The sequence below is a fragment of the Apodemus sylvaticus genome, chromosome 16 (assembly GCF_947179515.1).
Source record: "Apodemus sylvaticus chromosome 16, mApoSyl1.1, whole genome shotgun sequence".
Taxonomy (NCBI): Eukaryota; Metazoa; Chordata; class Mammalia; order Rodentia; family Muridae; genus Apodemus; species Apodemus sylvaticus.
In genome coordinates, this window is record NC_067487.1 from 12,230,302 (window position 1) to 12,250,715 (window position 20,414).

At 42.1% G+C, this 20,414-nt stretch overlaps 1 protein-coding gene across 1 annotated transcript in view; it reads right to left on the minus strand.

The window, feature by feature from the left end:
* Ctnnd2 (catenin delta 2) overlaps positions 1-20,414 on the minus strand; it is an 847,786-nt gene that overhangs the window by 47,312 nt on the left and 780,060 nt on the right. Inside the window, exon 18 of the mRNA XM_052159968.1 lies at positions 2,515-2,725. Within this exon, the coding sequence (XP_052015928.1) occupies positions 2,515-2,725 (211 nt within the window). The remainder of the gene's footprint in view (positions 1-2,514; positions 2,726-20,414) is intronic.

The window sequence follows — 20,414 nt, forward strand, 5'->3', positions numbered from 1 at the left end:
TCAATGTGGTTCCAATACACGGTGGCACCTTACTTGCCTGCTTTGTTCATATCGCTGCACAGTCGGGCTTTCGTGTACTTCGATGCAAATGTGTGGATATGTAAGGACAGCAGCTAGACATATTTGTGTTCCTTTTATGATTTTTTGTTTGTTTGCTTTGTCATCTTCTTTTGCATCCTGTTTCACAGAAAAATCATCTTTGGACTGAACTTAGTTCTAGAAGCAAGTTTTTAAAGAGCAGTTCTAGTAAAGGCATATTTGTGACCGTTTATTAAATTAAATGGAGTGGACTGGCATTTTTACCATGTTATTGATCCCCAGTTCAAAAGTTCTGTTCCCGAAAACCTTTCCTGTTTTAAGAAAGCATGCCCAGAGGTCCATGTGAGTCACCACTGCAAGGATTCAGCAAGAACTGTGAGTTTTATGCTACGACTCAGAGCAATGCCCTCAACTACTTTTGTTTAGAAAGCATGAAAAGCAATGAAAAGCTAAAATGTAGGTAGGACATGAGACGTTCTAAATGCCTTATTTTGATCCTCTCATTGTCGGTATATTCATATACGAGAGAGATACAGCGAATGGGAAAATGGAAGGGTAAATGTAAGCAGTACAACAGAAAGAGACCAGATTCAGTAACAACTCCAGGCTGTTGACAACGAAAAAAAAAAAAAAGATAAAGGAACAATCAGATAAACCAAGTGACCATCCATGAAGAAGTGTTTAGTCAGATTAGATGACACTCATGAGATCATCTACAGATAAAAAACCAACTGCACATTTATGGCAACCAAGCCTGGACCACAACTTGCAGGGCAATTTTCTGGGTTACCAATGAGGAGTTGCCTTATTTCATAGACTATTGCTCCAACAAACAGCTTTTAAATAGTTTCACCAAATAGTTTTCTTTGGCCATAAGACAGACCACAGCATTTCTTTTTCTCCTCAAGGCTCACTGTGTGTCACTTACTGCTGAGAGGGACTCACGACTCAAGGGACTAGATAGATGTCCAGCCCCCTCCCCCCAGCCCAGCTTCCTTGCCTTTAAATTCAGAGAAAGTTCTTTAACCTTGAGCTGTCTCATAAATACAGGCAAATGGAGTGTTACTGTCAACTGCGGTTTTATTGTACCATTAAGTGTATATGCTTACAAAAAAACAGTAACAACAACTATATATTGGCCTCACAATGCTTAAGGCAAGTAAACACTTCTCTTTCTGGAGAGTCACAGGTCTGGTGAAGCAACATGAGGTACACTTTGTAGAGACCTGGCTGTGAACTATGATATTTTGTTTTCATCTAGACAGAACATCACCACTTCAATATAATTCAGCCTCCAACTCTACATTGCACAACTGTCTGACTCCAGCGGGCTTCACTCCTTGACATAAGAACATATTCAAACCTTACACTGTATTGCTGAATGAACCTATTTGAGGGTCTTGGGATAATTAAACATCTCTCCTAAAACTTTTATAACACACTGCCAAGATCATGAGTTAAATGAAATGAGGAGACAGAATTTCCAGAGTCTCAGAGAACATTCTTCACCATCTTCAATAACAAAAGAAAAATTTAATTATTTAGCATTTGGATGTAAAGGAATGGGACACAGGGGAAGAAAAGACAAGAAGTAGGCAGGGCCTTGATAATAAAAAGTTCTTGTATTTAATCTTCTTTGATTACTCGGAGGGACTTCCAGAAGACAAAATTTAATTAAGAACTGAGAAGGTTTCTGTGAAGGATGATATGCTAGATGATACACTACTAGCACTCTGGGTGATGAAGGTTGTTTTATTTTTATTTATTTATTTATTTTTATTTTTTATTTTATTTTATTTTTTAATTTTTTTTTTTTTTGCATACAGTGAGGCACTCTTGTTTCTTAAATCACAGGAAACGTTTTCACTTATGGGGATGGTGCAGTAGCTTCTATACCAAGTGCCAAGTCTTTCTTCTTTTTTCTCCATTTGGCTGAAAGCCCTACTGAAAGCAAGGGCATGTATCTTGTTAAACTGAATAACCTGCCAAGAATCTCACAGCAAGAAAAGGAGGAGACTAGATTAGATTTTAGCTCTTTCTGACGCCATAGAAGGGTGCAGAGAGAAGACCTCTGAACCAAAGGATGGGGTCCACTGACACAGGGACTGGCAACCACAGATGAGGGTCAATGGCGGGAAATAATGTCGTATATCCAGGTTAAGCTGTTTGGCTGTCCTGCGCAGAAGGAACTAGAATGCAGACTGGGACAAGAAACCTACCTTAGCAATGCAAAGACAGTGTCAGCCCTGACTTACTCCAATGCAAAGACAATGTTATTTCCTGACTTACTCTATTGTGAAGACAATGTAGCCCCTGATTTACTCCAAGGTGAAGACAATGTTACTTCCTGATTTACTCCAAGGTGAAGACAATGTTACCTCCTGAATTACTCCAAGGTGAAGACAATGTTGTCCCTGACTTACTCCAATGCAAAGACAATGTTGCCCCGCCACCCCTACTCCGACCCAGACTTACTTATCTCCTTTGCTTTTGGAGATGCCGACCAGCTTCTCGATGCCGCCAGCATCCCGTAAGGCCTTGGCATTCTCCATGTTCTTGGTGATCACTTCATGCAGGGTGCAGCACACAGCCGTCACGGTGTCATCTGACATGGCCTTGCTCCCCGCGTTGTTGCTGTTGTTCCCACCAGGAAGCCGGTGGACCAGGTCTCGCATGGCATATTTGCCTTTAGAAAAGAAAAGAAGGGAACAGTAAATTTAGGAAAGGTCAAGGTGGAGGAAGACGGATAATGGAGAGAGGGGAACAGAGGAGGAAGAGAGGAGGCAAGCAGACACTGGATGCTTGTCTGTGTGAGGCACTTCAAATGCACACATAGAAGGAACAGTAAAGGGCCCACCAATGGCCACTGGGTCTAGCACATCCTCACCACTATACCATGGATGCTCAGGTCCTACATAAAGAAGCACAATGCCTCCCACCTCACACGTTTAATCATGTCTTGAGTACTTCTCTTACTCAATTCACTATATATGCAGTGTGAATGCAGCTGAGGCCATATTATTAAAAGAATCTGCATGTGATCAACATATGTGAATATTAATCAAATAATTTCCATACAGCATTGGCTGACTCCTGCCTGAGAAGCACATAGTACAGAGAACTATGAGTACAGAGTACATGCTCATGGCAAAGGCCTAGGCTCTGGGACTCTCTATCTATCAGTGATTCTCTTTAGAGATAACGTTATGCCTCTAAACTTCAGGGTTTTCAGTCTTAAAGAGTAGATGAGAAAACCCAAAGAAAGCATTTATTCCATGATCAACAGAGGCCCTAGCCTCAACTGATGTCATGTTGATAGCCACAGAAGTAAGTAACATGTATGGTGACAGATATGACCAAGACAGATTGGGATCTGTATAATTTATTAAATTTATATATTTATTCACTTTACAACCCAACATCAGCCCTTCCTCTCTCTTCCAAGTATCCTCTTAAGCAAGTCCTCCCCCATTCCACCTTCCTCTTCTCTTTTGAAGTGGAAGCCCCCCTTCTGGTGGTCAAACCCTGCCCCCCAACACACACACACATCAAGTCTTCAAGGGACTAGGTACATCCTCTCCCACTGAGGCCAGACAAAGCTGTCTATTTAGGTGTGTGGGATCCACAGGCAGGCAACAGGTTCAGGGACAGCTCCTGCTCCAGTAGTGAAAGGATGAGAACAGAAATCCACCCAGAAAAACCTTTAACACAAAATGTGTCCTATCTACAAGATGTTTAGGGACAAAGACAGAGCAGAGACTGAGGGAATGGCCAACCAATGGCTGCCCCAAATTAAGACACATCCCATGGGCAAGAACCCATTCTTGACACTATTAATGACACTCTGTTATGCTTGCAGCCAGGAACCTAGCATAACTGTCCTCTGAGAGGTTCCACCCCGCAGCCAACGGACACAGATGCAGAGACTCACAGACAAACATTAGATGGTGCTTGAGGAGCCCTAAGGAAGAGCGAAAAGAAGGTCTGAGGGACCTGAACAGGACGGGGGCTCTACAGGAAGACCAACAAAATCAAATCACCTGGAACACTGGGGACTCTCAGAGACTGCAACACCAGCCAAAGAGGGAGCATGGGCTGGACCTAAGGCCCCCTGCACCGATGAGCAGACGAGCAGTTTGGTAGTCACATAGGTCTCCCAACAACTGCGATCTGTATAATCTAACAGCAGTTGGATCACAAGCAGGGGAGGCGACCCTGATAAATAGTCTAACAAGGCATCCTGGGGACTATGGTAACCTTGTCCCTTCTATGAGCTTTTATTGCATGGTTCTACAGCACAGCATTTATTAATCTGGAATGGTTTTCTTTGTGTGAAAAATAAAATAAAACTCGGCTCTATATCCTTAATTCACTTTATCATCACCAATCTCGCCTCTCCCAGTGATCAAGGTACTTACAGTGACAGATTTATGGAGTGTTTTTAGACTACAAAGTACTTTAGACATTACCAACAGGCCAGCAAGACAATTAATGTGTCCCACCCGCTGCTTCCAATTCTGTTCCTTTAATTTACTTCTGGAGGTAAACAAGAGCCTGCAGCAAAGTTGGCAGTCCCTAAATTTTGGGGGGCTGGAATTGGCAAACGTTTCAAGTTCTGTCCCTTACACACCTCCCACCCCCCAACTACACATATGTAGCCTAATAGTTACATGAAATAATTTACCTGCAACATGCATCTAGCTGACACCTTGTTCTGCTGACAAATTGTCTAGCAAGAGGCAACACAGGGCAAGAGAAAGAATCCCATGGGATAGGCAATATCTTAGCTCCAGGCAGTAATAAAAAAACACAGGGCTCTGCAATATGATATTTTGAAATAAGGATACGCTCTTATCCTCACTTTAGTAGCTTACTTTAGCCTGGACAGAAAATGCTGATGTTTAAATTACGGAAATAGAAGAGTGTCTACATTCAGTTGATGACAGTAGAGGACGGAATGACAGAGGTGTTTTGACTCGAAAACCCCCAAATGTGGCACATTCATTCTCTAATGGCGGCATTCAAAGTGCTCGGGAGAGGGTACTTTCAATGTGGAGAGTCCTCAGAGCAAATTGCTCCATGTATTGATCATTAAATCAACTCAGCTCTGATGAAGAGTTTGCTGGTTGAGCTCAGCATGCCTGTGATTCTCTTGTAAGCCACCAGAAGACAAAGCTGTCAACCACTGTGAGAAGATGGGCATGTCCTGACAGCAAGACTGAGAGACACTTCATTGCGTCTGCGGGACATTCCCACTCTGGGTGTGGAAGACTGGCCTTGTGACCTTAATATTGTCAGAGGTTGAAAGCAAAAACTGTTGAAGGAAGAGAAATACCTGCAGAATTTCTTAGGTTTTTTTTTTTTCCGTTTTGACTTAAAACAATTAGAGGGGCAAAATTATAGCTTGGTTAGAAGAGTGATTGGTTACCATGTGTGATGTATGAAATCCTGGTTTGATCTCGAACACTCAGGAGGCAGGGACAGAATGATCACAAACTCAAGGTCATCCATCCTTGCATATATAGAGATTGAAGGCAGCCCAGACTACATGAGACCTTGTCTCTAAATATGTAAAAATTAAAATTAAAACTATATTGGAATATATATATATATATATATATATATATATGTGTGTGTGTGTGTGTGTGTGTGTGTAGTTTCTTCATTGCTCCTTGAGTTATAAGGCCTATACAAGACACAACTGTTGTGTAATATTCACTAGAAAGGGATACCACCCCACAAATAGCAGCTTTCCATTCAACTCTTTGCATCATGCCATGTGCCCAACATAAAAAAGACCAGGACTCACTGTTGCTGAAAACTCATTGGAACCATTTTGTTCCCAGCATATAGCACACAGATATTTATTGGACTACTAGTGGTTCTTCTCAAGTTACCAGAGTCAACCTACACTTTTAACTAGCCAAGTGAAGAAAGCCAATCAAGGCGAACCACTCCCAGGTACAAGACCGCTTGGGTGACTTTGCTGGTTACATTAAGAACATAATGTTCCTTTCAATGTCTTTGTTTCCGTGTTAAGAACAATTGATGCACCTGATTGGTGCATCTTACATCTGATTGGGAATACTAACAGCATGGGAAATTTGAGCAGTAGAAAAGCTTTCCAGATCTTTCTGGTGTTTGGAAACTGTGAGGTTAATCAAGGGGGAAAGGGGAATCAATATGGTCCACAGAACAATGATGGCCACAAGTGACCCTCTGCTCAAGACTTATAAGAGTAGTTTGGGGAAGATGAAATTGGTTTGGCTTGAGGTGGTTGTGGACAGCTTCTCACTGGAGGTGGATTAGTCAGTTAATAATCCTCTGTAAACTGGGGGAGAGGCAAGGTCGGGTTGGTATTTTATAAAGAACATTCTGTCACATTAAAAGGTCAATCAGATCAAAGTGGGGAAACATGGTCTTTTTTCTTCTTTTTTTCCCTTTTTTCTTTTTTCTTGGATATATTCTTTATTTAAATTTCAAATGTGATCCCCTTTCCCAGTTTCTCCCCCTCCCAGATAGCCCCTATCCCATCCTCCCTCCCCCTACTTCTATGAGGGTGTTCCCCCACCCACCCTATTCCTACTCCTCACCCTTGATTCCCCTACACCGTGGCATCTATGAAGCCTTCATAGGATCAAGGACCTCTCCTTCCCTTGATGCCTGACAAGGCAATCCTCTGCTATATATGCAGCTAGAGCCATGTGTACCCCCTGGTTGATGGCTTAGTCCCTGGGAGCTGTGGGGGGTCTGGTTGGTTGATATTGTTGTTCTTCCTATGAGGTTGCAAACACCTTCAGATCCTATATTCCTTTCTCTAACTCCTCTATTGGAGACCCCGTGCTCAGTCCAGTGTGGGCTGTGAGCATCTGCCTCTGTATCTATAAGACTCTGGCAGGGCCTCTCAGGAGACAGCCATATCAGGCTCCTTTCAGCAAGCATTTCATGGCATCCACGATAGTGTCAGGGATTTTGACTGTATATGGGGTGAATCCCCAGGAGGGACAGTCTCTGGATGGCCTTTCCTTCAGTCTGTGCTCTACACTTTATCTCCATATTTACTCCTGTGTGTATTTTGTTCCCCTTCTCAGAAGAACCAAATCACCTACACTTTGGTCTTCCTTCTTGTTGAGTTTCCTGTGGTCTGTGAATTGTAGCTTGTTTATTTTGAGCTTTTGGGCTAATATCCACTTATCAGTGAGTGCATACCATCTGTGTTCTTTTGTGATTGGGTTACCTCACTCAGGATGATACTTTCTAGTTTCGTCCATTTGCCTAAGAATTTCATGATTTCATCGTTCTTTTTTTTTTTTTTTTTTTTTTTTTTTGATATAATTTATTTACATTTCAAATGATTTCCCCTTTTCTAGCCCCCCCCCCCACTCCCCGAAAGTCCCGTAAGCCCCCTTCTCTTCCCCTGTCCTCCCTCCCACCCCTTCCCAGTTCCCCGTTCTGGTTTTGCCAAATACTGTTTCAGTGAGTCTTTCCAGAACCAGGGACCACTCCTGCTTTCTTCTTGTATCTCATTTGATGTGTGGATTATGTTTTGGGTATTCCAGTTTTCTAGGTTAATAACCACTTATTAGTGAGTGCATACCATGATTCACCTTTTGAGTCTGGGTTACCTCACTTAGTATGATGTTCTCTAGCTCCATCCATTTGCCTAAGAATTTCATGAATTCATTGTTTCTAATGGCTGAATAGTACTCCATTGTGTAGATATACCACATTTTTTGTATCCACTCTTCTGTTGAGGGATACCTGGGTTCTTTCCAGCATCTGGCAATTATAAATAGGGCTGCTATGAACATAGTAGAGCATGTATCCTTATTACATGGTGGGGAATCCTCTGGGTATATGCCCAGGAGTGGTATAGCAGGATCTTCTGGAAGTGAGGTGCCCAGTTTTCGGAGGAACCGCCAGACTGCTTTCCAGAGTGGTTGTACCAATTTGCAACCCCACCAGCAGTGGAGGAGTGTTCCTCTTTCTCCGCACCCTCTCCAACACCTGCTGTCTCCTGAATTTTTAATCTTAGCCATTCTGACTGGTGTAAGATGAAATCTTAGGGTTGTTTTGATTTGCATTTCCCTAATGACTAATGAAGTGGAGCATTTTTTAAGATGCTTCTCCGCCATCCGAAGTTCTTCAGGTGAGAATTCTTTGTTTAACTCTGTACCCCCATTTTTTAATAGGGTTGTTCGGTTTTCTGGAATCTAACTTCTTGAGTTCTTTATATATATTGGATATTAGCCCTCTATCTGATGTAGGATTGGTGAAGATCTTTTCCCAATTTGTTGGTTGCCGATCTGTCCTCTTGATGGTGTCCTTTGCCTTACAGAAACTCTGTAACCTTATGAGGTCCCATTTGTCAATTCTTGCTCTTAGAGCATACGCTATTGGTGTTCTGTTCAGAAACTTTCTCCCTGTACCGATGTCCTCAAGGGTCTTCCCCAGTTTCTTTTCTATTAGCTTCAGAGTGTCTGGCTTTATGTGGAGGTCCTTGATCCATTTGGATTTGAGCTTAGTACAAGGAGACAAGGATGGATCAATTCGCATTCTTCTGCATGCTGACCTCCAGTTGAACCAGCACCATTTGTTGAAAAGGCTATCTTTTTTCCATTGGATGTTTTCAGCCTCTTTGTCGAGGATCAAGTGGCCATAGGTGTGTGGGTTCATTTCTGGATCTTCAATCCTGTTCCATTGATCCTCCTGCCTGTCACTGTACCAATACCATGCAGTTTTTAACACTATTGCTCTGTAGTATTGCTTGAGGTCAGGGATACTGATTCCCCCAGATTTTCTTTTGTTGCTGAGAATAGTTTTAGCTATCCTGGGTTTTTTGTTGTTCCAGATGAATTTGATAATTGCTCTTTCTAACTCTGTGAAGAATTGAGTTGGGATTTTGATGGGTATTGCATTGAATCTGTATAGTGCTTTAGGCAAAATGGCCATTTTAACTATATTGATTCTACCGATCCATGAGCATGGGAGGTTTTCCCATTTTTTGAGGTCTTCTTCCATTTCCTTCTTCAGAGTCTTGAAGTTCTTGCCATACAGATCTTTCGCATGTTTGGTAAGAGTCACCCCAAGATACTTTATACTGTTTGTGGCTATTGTGAAGGGGGTCATTTCCCTAATTTCTTTCTCAGCCTGCTTATCCTTTGAGTATAGGAAGGCCACTGATTTGCTTGAGTTGATTTTGTAACCTGCCACTTTGCTGAAGTTGTTTATCAGCTGTAGGAGCTCTCTAGTGGAGTTCTTTGGGTCACTTAGATAGACGATCATGTCGTCTGCAAATAATGATAGTTTGACTTCCTCCTTTCCAATTTGTATCCCTTTGACCTCCTTATGTTGTCGAATTGCCCGAGCTAGTACCTCAAGTACAATATTGAAAAGATAAGGAGAAAGGGGGCAGCCTTGTCTGGTCCCTGATTTCAGTGGGATTGCTTCTAGTTTCTCTCCGTTTAGTTTGATGCTGGCTACCGGTTTGCTGTATATTGCTTTTACTATGTTTAGGTATGGGCCTTGAATTCCTGTTCTCTCCAAGACTTTAAGCATGAAAGGATGCTGAATTTTGTCAAATGCTTTTTCAGCATCCAATGAAATGACCATGTGGTTTTGTTCTTTGAGTTTGTTTATGTAGTGGATTGTATTGATGGATTTCCGTATATTGAACCAACCCTGCATTCCCGGGATAAAGCCTACTTGATCATGGTGGATGATCGTTTTGATGTGTTCTTGGATTCGGTTGGCAAGAATTTTGTTGAGTATTTTTGCATCGATGTTCATAAGGGAAATTGGTCTGAAGTTCTCTTTCTTTGTTGGATCTTTGTGTGGCTTTGGTATCAGCGTAATTGTGGCTTCGTAGAAGGAATTGGGTAGTGTTCCTTCTGTTTCTATTTTGTGGAATAGTTTGAAGAGTATTGGTGTTAACTCTTCTTTGAAGGTCTGGTAGAATTCTGCACTGAAACCATCTGGTCCTGTGCTTTTTTTGGTTGGAAGACTTTCTATGACTCCTTCTATTTCTTTAGGCTTTATGGGACTGTTTAGATGGTCTAGTTGGTCCTGATTTAATTTTGGTATTTGGTATCTGTCAAGGAAATTGTCCATTTCCTCCAGATTCTCCAGTTGTGTTGAGTACAGGCTCTTGTAGTAGGATCTGATGATTTTTTGGATTACCTCAGTTTCCGTTGTTATGTCTCCCTTTTCATTTCTAAGTTTGTTAATTTGGATACTTTCTCTGTGCCCTTTGGTCAGTCTGGCTAAGGGTTTATCTATCTTGTTGATTTTCTCAAAGAACCAGCTCCTAGTTTTGTTGATTTTTTGTATGGTTCTCTTTGTTTCTACTTGATTGATTTCGGCCCTGAGTTTGATGATTTCCTGCCTTCTACTCCTCCTGGGTGAAATAGCTTCTTTTTGTTCTAGGGCTTTCAGGTGTGTCATTAAGTTGGTAATGTATGCTCTCTCCATTTTCTTTTTGGAGGCACTCAGGGCTATGAGTTTTCCTCTTAGCACTGCTTTCATTGTGTCCCATAGATTTGGGTATGTTGTGTTTTCATTTTCATTGTGTTCTAAAAAGTCTTTAATTTCTTTCTTTATTTCTTCCTTGACCAAGGTGTCATTGAGTAGAGTATTGTTCAATCTCCACGTGTTTGTGGGTTTTCTGTTGTTTCTGTTGCTATTGAAGACCACTTTTATTCCATAGTGATCAGATAGGAGGCATGGGATTAGTTCTATCTTCTTATATTTGTTGAGGTCTGTCTTGTGACCAATTATATGGTCGATTTTGGAGAAGGTACCATGAGGTGCTGAAAAAAACGTATATTCTTTTGTTTTAGGATAGAATGTTCTATATATATCAGTTAAATCTAATTGGTCCAAAGCTTCAATTAGTTTCATTGTGTCCTTGTTTAGTTTCTGTTTTCCTGATCGGTCCATTGAGGAAAGTGCAGTGTTGAAGTCACCCACAATTATTGTGTTAGGTGCAATGTGTGCTTTGAGTTTTAATAAAGTTTCTTTTATGAAAGAGGGTGCCCTTGCATTTGGAGCATAGATGTTCAGGATTGAGAGTTCTTCTTGTTGTATTTTTCCTTTGACCAGCAAGAAGTGTCCCTCAGAGTCTCTTTTGATGACTTTGGGTTGAAAGTCAATTTTATCTGATATTAAAATGGCTACTCCAGCTTGTTTCCTGAGACCATTTGCTTGTAAAATTGTCTTCCAGCCTTTTACTCTAAGGTAGTGTTTGTCTTTGACCCTGAGGTGTGTTTCCTGTAAGCAGCAAAATGTAGGGTCCTGTTTACGTATCCAGTCAGTTAGTCTGTGTCTTTTTATTGGGGCATTGAGTCCATTGATGTTAAGAGATATTAAGGAATAGTGATTGTTACTTCCTATCATTTTTGACGTTATTTTTTAAATTTGATTGCTTAACTTATTTGGGTTTGATGAAAGGTTACTATCTTGCTTTTTTCAGGGTGGAGTTTCCCTCCTTGTATTGGTGTTGTCCTCCTATTATCCTTTTTAGGGCTGGGTTTGTGGATAGATATTGGGTGAACTTGGTTTTGTCGTGAAATATCTTAGTTTCTCCATCTATGGTGATTGAGAGTTTTGCTGGATATAGTAGTTTTGGTTGGCATTTGTGTTCTCTTAGAGTCTGCATGAGATCTGCCCAGGACCTTCTAGCCTTCATAGTCTCAGGTGAAAAGTCTGCTGTGATTCTGATAGGTCTTCCTTTATATGTTACTTGGCCTTTTTCTCTTACTGCCTTTAGTATTCTTTCTTTGTTTAGAACATTTGGTGTTTTGATTATTATGTGACGGGAAGTATTTCTGTTCTGGTCCAGTCTGTTTGGAGTTCTGTAGGCTTCTTGTATATTCGTGGGCATCTCTCTCTTTAGGTTAGGGAAGTTTTCTTCCATAATTTTATTGAAGATATTTGCTGGCCCTTTAAGTTGTAAATCTTCACTCTCATCTATGCCTATAATCCTTAGGTTTGGTCTTCTCATTGTGTCCTGGATTTCCTGGATATTTTGGGTTACAAGCTTTTTGCACTTTGCATTTTCTTTAACTGTTGAGTCCATGGTTTCTATGGAATCTTCAGCATCTGAGATTCTTTCTTCTATCTCTTGTATTCTGTTGTTGATATTTGCATCTCTGTCCCCTGATTTCTTCCCAAGGCTTTCTATCTCCAAAGTTGTCTCCCTTTGAGTTTTCTTAGTTGTTTCTACTTCTGATTTTAGATCCTGGATGGTTTTGCTTAGCTCCTTCCCTTGCATGTTTGTGTTTTCCTGTAATTCTTTAAGAGATTTTTGTGTTTCCTCTTTCATGAGCTCAGCCTGTTGACCAAAGTTCTCCTGTATTTCTTTAAGAGATTTTTGTGTTTCGTCTTTCATGACCTCAGCCTGTTGAGCAAAGTTCTCCTGTATTTCTTTAAGTGTTTTTTGCATTTCCTCCTTGTTGGCTTTTGTATTCTCCTGGATTTCTTTCAATGATTTTTGTGTTTCCCTTGCAAGGGCTTCTAACTTTTGATCCATTTTCTCCTCAATGTCCTTCATGTGTTCCTGTACCAGCATCATGACCAGTGATTTTAAATCCAAATCTTGTTTTACTGGTGTGATGGGGTATCCAGGACTTGCTGGTAGAGGAGAATTTGGTTCAGATGTTGCCATATTGCCTTGATTTCTGTTAGTGACGTTTCTGCGTTTGCCTTTTGGCATCTGGCTCTCACTGGTGTTACTTGGTCTTGTCAGTGCTGGACTCACCAGTGCAAGCTGCCCCTTCCCCGTTGGCCTCTGGTGCACAGCTTACACTCTGCACTGCCTATAGACAGGGTGCTGTTGTCCAGGCTGTTCAGATCCCGAAGCAGGCACCTGAAGGCTCCCGCTGGGGCCCGCAGGATTTATTGGAGCACACCGACTTCTCCCAGCTGGCCGCCCGGAAGCCCCCACTAGCCTCTTGAGGGACCTGGAGATGTGGCGGCCACCCAGGCTGATCTGAAGCGGAGAGAGTTGAGCTGGGGGCTTCTGCCTGAGGCCTTGCCCCAGATTGTGTCTGTGGACCAGGTGGAACCCGTGTGCACCCCCAGGGAGCTCCGAAGGTGAATGTTGCTGTGACCTCCCCTGTGCTCCGCTCACTCCGCTGGGCAGCCGATTTCCCCAACCGGGCTGGCGCACACTAGGTTAGCCTTGTCGCCTGGGCCCTGAGTCCAGGCAAACGCCTGGGAGGCCAAGGTCCGAGCAAAGTTCCCCTAGGGCTATGTCTGTTATTTGGGTCCGCCAGGTGACCCGGATGGCGGGCGTGCGCGTCCGCGCTCCGCGAAAGCACCGGGAGAGTCTGTTGTGCTAATAACCTCCTGGGCTGGTTGACACACAGATGGCCCACCAAGCCGCCCAGTTCTTGGGGTCAGTCCTGTGCCTTTTGGGGCCTAGACCCCCGTTTTGTTAGCCTCAGGCTACGCTTGTTAGCAGTCTCTGCCCTCCCGAGCACTCTGGCTCCTGTAGGCAAAATGGCGGCGCGTACACCGGCCGGGGCAAAAAAAAAAAACTCCTGGCTGGGTTGGCGCCCCGATGGCCACTCGAACAGCCCAGGGCCTGGGTGCAGGCCAACGCCCGTCTGGCTCAGACCCCTGCGGTGTTGGGCCTAGGATTATGTTTGTGTACCTCAGTCTGACCAATCTCTGGAGCCCGGGATCAAGATGGCGGTGAGTCTCTCCTGACTGGCGGGCAGCCGAGTTCTGAAGTGGCTTCCGTGCAGCGAAAGGCTCCGCAGAACCGCAGTTGCTTGCCGCCCGGCTGGTCAGCGAAGGTCAGTGGTCGTGGGCGCAGGGCCTAACTGGACCCTGTGTCGCCTTGGTTCCACTGCTGATGGCCCTTCAGCTGGAGCAGCCACTGCTACCGCCGCCGCCGCCGCCGCCGCCGCCCTTCATCGTTCTTTATAGTCGAATAGGATCTTTTTTCTTAATAAGGGTCTCTGACCTGGGTTCCTGTAGAAACCATCATCAGCACACCTGGACGTAGCCTGTCTCTGACTGCTCCACACTCCAACCCTGCTCTCACCCCCAGTGTTTCTTATTATGCGGTAAGAACTCTGTTCTCCTCCCCTCTCTAAACCCCAGCTGTCCTTGAGGGTCTGTGAGGCCTCAGAAGTCTTCTGATGTGAAAGGTGTGAATTCCATCTTTGTGTCAGAAGCAGTGGGGTAAGCTAAAGGGTGAGTCGGTCAAACTTATTTTAGAGTTTCATAGTATCAGGGAGATCAGATTGGTGATATCTTTTCTCTTTAGCCATAGAAACGGACAGAGACATGTGGTTCTAGGGCTAAGGCAGGGGGAGAGGGTGTGGCAGCAGATGGAGACCATCTCTCTTGAAACTGGAGAGGAAACAGCTTGGAAGTTCTGCAGGAACCAGAGACCTAATGCACATTTGGAGTGCAACGGCATGGACTGGCAGAGGTGAACAGTTACAGTTACGCCCACCTGTGTTTGTGCATGCGATGATGTTACACTGTGTGTGTATGTGTATATATATATATATATATATATATATATATATATATATATATATATATATGTATGTATGTATATATTATACATATATAGTGTTGAAATATATTACAATAAGAGGACTGAAAGAATCCAACAACAGTACAGACTCAGACTACTTTAAGTTGCTGTCTTTCAGAAAAATATTTTCCCAAAAAACCTTTTATAAAAGTGAAATGCAAACATGTTTTCCAATGAGTGAGTAAAGAATCATTCATGCTGCATGAAAAATGAGAATGAACGGAGTCCAAGTCCTTAGACTGACCGAGGTGAGGGAGGCCATATTGCTGTAGAGACTTAAAGAGGTGTCAGTATTCTTCACCTAAGGTGCTGGAGAGGTACGGATATCCAGGTGGCTTCAGACTTATTTTTGGTGTTTTGGAGAGGTTAGAAATATTGGGATAAAACTTTATCATTGAAATTTGGCATTATGAAATTGGGACTTTCATATACATACATGTATTTGGTTAACTATTCAAGTTTAAGAGTCATGTTTTACCAGGTACTTAGAAGGAGTGGGTACTGGGCAGGAGTGTGGGACTCCCACTGTTTACAGAGTCTATGGCTGAGAGGAAAGACAGCTGAGATGCTGTTAGAGCTGCCAGAAAGAGATCGGCTTAGCCGCGACAGTGAGAACCGCCCTGAGTGAGACATGCCGGGTCTTGGTGCAGAGGTATGGTGGGACAGTGCGACTTTTTAATTATTTAACACTACAGATATGGTTGCTCATGTTGTGACCAACCATAAAATTGTTTTTGTTGCTACTCTATAACTGTAATTTTGCTATGGTTAGGAGTTGCCATGGAAACAGCTATGTTTTCCGGTGGCCTTAGGTAACCCCTGTGAAAAGCTTGTCTGACCTCCAGAGGCTGAGAACCACTGGTCTAGAGGGTGCTTCCTCTCACGTGAGTCACCACCTAACTCCTATTGTAGGACACTTGTCAGAGCCTTGGCATTACTGCTTAGAATGGGTATACAACCACAGACGCCCAGCCTTACAGCCAGTAAAGAATTTCCGATCTTCTCTCAAGCTTGATGCCTTCCTAAGACCCCCTCTAAAGTCTCAGCTCAGCACAGTGCCCTCTTTTGAAGTGTCAAAGTAGAAGCCTGCTTGCAGGATTCTCACACTCTGTGTGATAAAGGCCAGGCTGTTGCTCAGCCCCTCTTGTGAAAATTAACATTGCCAATGACACAATGTGGAAGTCAGGATTCTCACAGCTCATTTGGATTCTAATCAGACCACACTGAGAAGTTGGGTGGCTTACTAACCCAAGGTCAATAAAATAAAGATTTAGGAGGAACGAACAAATCACAGGTGATTAAATGAAACACGTATAATTGTTGTTGACATTACACTTCAAATTAAGCTCATTATAAAGGCCCTCTTCCTTCTTCCTCTGTGCTTAGTTTGTTGCCTCGTCTAACAGGGTGTACTGTAAAATTCGAATGAAGAGTTATTCAAATGGAACCCTCTTCTAATGAATCCTTTCGAATCCATGGAGAAGGTCCTCGAGAAAGTTCTTAAAACACATGATAAGTCGAAACTTTGTCAGCAGAGACTACTACTGCTATGCTTGGAAATATAACAACATACAATGATCAGCCTGGATGGACATAAACACATACACATACATACATATACATACAAACATACATACATACACATACATACAAACATACATACACACACACACACATACATACACAGGCACACAAGACCAAGCAGCCTGCCTGAAGCAAGAGTGAGAGTGAAACATGACTAAATCCTGAAAATCTCATCTCGACACAGGAGTAAGGATTGTGGTCTCCCTGTTCTGGGCCTGCACATCGAGGTGCATGACCCCCACTTCTACCTCCTTTGAGGAAGTCAAACAGTCAAGTTGCCTATGACCAAATTACAGGTTTAACACACACACTCTCTCTCTCAGAGACTGTCCAGCAAGCACCTGGGATTCCTCTTCAATACTGAACACTCATCCTGAAAACCCGTGCCCACTCCCCAAGGTTTGTGTGCCCTTGTTCATGCTGACTAAAGAGTGGGAAGTGTTTCGCTGAATATTGAAGACTATTTTTGGTCTCATAAATGCTTCATTTTTGTTTGCTTGTTTTTGTTTTATGTCTTATTGGTCTTTTTCTTGAATATTACTTGGGGTTTCCAGTTTTGTGTTTTTATGTTTATATTATATATAATATACACATAGATATATACATATACATACATAGATATATCTATATATATACATAGATACACACACATATGTGTATGTGTGTGTGTATTCCAATATAGTAGGAGTATTGTCTAAGCTGTTTCACTGAATACCGTCCAGGAGACTGTAACATCGAATGTCTTGGAGAAGGTCTCCCGCCCCATCCGCCCACCCACCCCAGCTGGAAGCTGGGTGGAGATGCTGCTGACTCATCCTTTCTGGCTTTGCTTCCTTCTTTCCAGGCCAGTGTATGATGGTGCCTGGGCACTCCAGGGGAAGAAGTGGAACTCAGAATCACACACATATACGTATATATGTAGATAAATGAAAATATATGTGTATGTATATATGTACACACACACACACACACACACACACACACAAAGTGCCTTTTCTACCTGTGCAATGTCCTTAATTATAGGTCTTCATGGTATATAATGAACTTCTATCTCATTGGCATGTAATCACGTAAATAAAATCTGTAACCACGACCTTACCAGAGATGCTACATTGAAAGCCAAGTAAAATTTAATTAGACATGACAAGTTCATTAAGGAACTAGAGCATTGGTTGTGAAATTGGTATCTGTAGCCTCATCCTAGGACATTTGGTTTATGCCATATGGTTTAGGGGATCTCAGCCCTACAGTTAGCAAGGTCAGGACTGTTGAAAACTCAGAGCTCAGAAACATGGAGAAATCTCCGAGACAGGCAATGGAGTTGAGGCTTGGAAGAGGTGACTCTCACACTTTAAAGTTCTGTGGTTTTGATCTAAGTGGTCGAAATGAGAAGAAACGACACATTTCTGTCCAAAGAAAATGAGTGTTCAAACCAATGGCTGAGTCTTGTGTCATACGCCTCTCAAATTGCCAACCACAAAACAGCCTTCCTGAATGGATCAGCGCTGATTACTCTCTGTGTCTATAAAATCAGCAAGACAGACCATCCAACAAATGGTCACAGATAATACAGCTAAGCAAATGTCTGTGGTGGCGTCTGCACTTCGGCATAAGAGGAGACTAACGGGTCCCTGGCTTTGTCTCCCCTGTGTCAGCATGCATTTCAACATAACAGCACAGAAACTCATGGGATTAAAAAGTTCTACGAGAGAAAAAATAAGTGAGACATACCCTCATGTTCTTCTAGCTTCATATTGGGTTCCAAACCAACTTGGGTTTTCCTCATGGATGATGGCAAGGGTATTCTGTGCATGAACTGCTTACCTTAGGCATCATGCTAAATGCATACTTTTTTATTCCACATGTAAACTCCAGTTATTAAGGTTGATTCACTTCTAATAATTCATAAGTAAAATGAAAATTCTCTTTTTTATTAAAATTTGTTCATATTTTATTGAAAAAATTAATTGAAAAATTTCATACAAATTATTCTGGTTACCATTTTTCCTCTCCCAACTCCTTCCAGATCCTGCTGACCTACCCACAAACAAACAGATTGGAATACACACACACACACACACACACACACACACACACACACACACACACACACAAATATATATGTGTGTATATCTATCTATGTATATGTATATATACATATATATATACATATATATATAATATAAACATAAAAACACAAAACTGGAAACTCCAAGTAATATTCAAGAAAAAGACCAATAAGACATAAAACAAAAACAAGCAAACACCCAAATAAAGCATTATGAGACCAAAAATAGTCTACAAATATATGACTGAGTTTATTTTCTGTTGACCATCTACGGCTAGCACAGGCTTAGATTCTAAAAGCCAGGTGTGTGTATGATTCCAAGGAAACATTGTGTTTCAGCACAGCGTGTGCACATGAACTCACACTCTGGCAGGAGGAAGAGGACCTGCACAGGTTCAGGTCCGACAAGTTCTCTCAGTGTTGATGAGACAGGAAGTGGGCACGGATCCCATTCCTAACCAAGAGCCTATCTTCTACTGACATCCACTTGCAAAGGAAAAATTAGTTTCCTCCTCTTCCTCACTTCCTGATACCATCTCTTCATGTCCTCACTGACTCGCAGGAAAGAGGCAGCGAAAAGGTCATCCCTATGGGTTAATCACAGAAGTCCCCATTTTAGCAGGAGACCTGTTCCACATATGCTAGGTCAGAAGAGATATTTGGAGAGATGGATTGGCTTTTTAATGATCTTCTTTTATGTATCTGTCTGTTGCTGTATTCATCAAACATTCAATAGAAGGAGAAAAGAGGAGGTGGGCAGGGTTAGGAGGGATCACTGGGAGGTGGGAATACGATGGCTGGAGTGAACAGAGCTTGAGATACATTCTAGAAGACAGGTTGCAGTTTCTCTTGGTTTATCTAATATGTGTGATTTAAAAAAAAAACAAAAAACAAAAAACAAAAAAAAACAAAAAACAAGTACCAGCTTACAGCATCCACAGGAATCCATTTCACATGCCTGAACTGGTAAGCAGTTGGCTTGAGAAATGGCTTGAAGAGTAAGTAGCATTTTGAAAAAGAAATACTGTTAAACAAGGCAGAATCTTTTAACGTTACTGTGTGTGGTGTGCTTGCTTCTGCAACAGTCATTTACCCCTTAGTAAATAACCTTTTTCATCTGTTGGGGATATAAATTAAATTGTACTTTTGGCACCTTCTCTATCCAGAGAAGTCACTGAATTAGGTCTCAGGAGTTACCACACTGTTGAGTGTCAAGGACTGTGAGGAAGTGAGTGGAAATACAACAGAAGGTGGTTAGGTCATGCACATTTAAGGAGCATGAGAGTGATTCTAAAAATAAAAATGGCAGCTAATTAAAAGGAAGCTGGCTGCAGGAGTTTTCTAAATCATAAGTGAACTGATTTTTAGAAATACTGAAAATGATGCAAGCAGCTGATACACGTTTGAATAGGATTCAACTAATTTGATTAAATATTAAGTATAACGGCCCTCAAAATGATTATCTCAACCCGTCGCCTAATTTTAGCAGAAATGAGAATATTCAAACTTAACTGATTATAGATTCAGGAGAAGGGCTTCTTTGTGGTTAGAACTGATATCTATCAGCTATCCGAGCCTTTTCGCAAGGTAAAAAATTCATAAAAACAAAAATCTGCCTGAGACTGCATGAACTAGTATTCTCATAATAAAAGTTTGGTTTCTGGAATGGTGTCTGGTTCATCCTCTGACCTGAGCACACTGGGATACTGTACTGAGGGTACCAAGCAGCCTAATGATAGATTATAAAAGCACATTCTTTCATTCCTGGTTTAGCAAATTTATTTGCACCACTGCCAAAATAGAAAAACAAAGCAAAACAAAACAAAACAACAACAAATTTCAATTAAGACTCCCAAGAGAGGAATGCACTACTCCTCATAGTTTGTGTTACAGAGCAGTCCCACCTTTTCAAGAACATTCACATGTATTATTGGTACTTGTGTTTTGCACTGTGCTAGGTGTACAGAAAGGAGACATACATTTCTAATTTACGTGTAAGACAAATGCAGTTCAGAGAAGTTAAATGACGTGAATCAGGTTGTATCTTGCATCTTGGTCCCTACAAGCCTCATGAGCAGGAACTTTGTTCTGCACTGTAACCTGCTCAGTCCTTTCCTGAAGCACTTTCACAGGACAGCCCTTCCAAAACCCGGGAGAGTTGTCCGCCAT